General features: G+C 68.6%; 1 protein-coding gene across 1 annotated transcript in view; it reads right to left on the bottom strand.

Moving 5' to 3' along the window:
* LOC119586524 (XK-related protein 7-like) overlaps nucleotides 1–309 on the bottom strand; it is a 3,775-nt gene that overhangs the window by 938 nt on the left and 2,528 nt on the right. The window contains exon 3 of the mRNA XM_037935277.1: nucleotides 90–307. Within this exon, the coding sequence (XP_037791205.1) occupies nucleotides 90–307 (218 nt within the window). The remainder of the gene's footprint in view (nucleotides 1–89; nucleotides 308–309) is intronic.

Raw genomic sequence — 309 nt, 5'->3', positions numbered from 1 at the left:
CATTTTATCAGATGACAGAGCCCGAGGACAGACCGACGCCTGCCTCGAGCCCCGATCGAGAGCGAAGCGCCGCCCGCGGCAGCACCCACCACACAGTGAGCAGGACGGCCTCCTCCAGCAGCCTCAGGACGTGGTACATGAGGCTCTGCGTCTTGGGAGCGACGCCCCCCACGTCCACGAAGGTGAAGAGGAACACCAGGCCCATGGCGCCCGCGTAGAGGACGTCGTCGAGCTGGTGGCAGAGGCCGCGCTGGCGGTCGTGGGCGAAGGCGGCGCGCGTGGAGGCCGTGCGGGGGAAGCACAGGAGCT

This window comes from Penaeus monodon, chromosome 21 (assembly GCF_015228065.2).
Source record: "Penaeus monodon isolate SGIC_2016 chromosome 21, NSTDA_Pmon_1, whole genome shotgun sequence".
NCBI classification, from domain to species: Eukaryota; Metazoa; Arthropoda; class Malacostraca; order Decapoda; family Penaeidae; genus Penaeus; species Penaeus monodon.
Note: the sequence above shows the minus strand (reverse complement) of the source record. Positions and strands in the feature narration are given on the sequence as shown.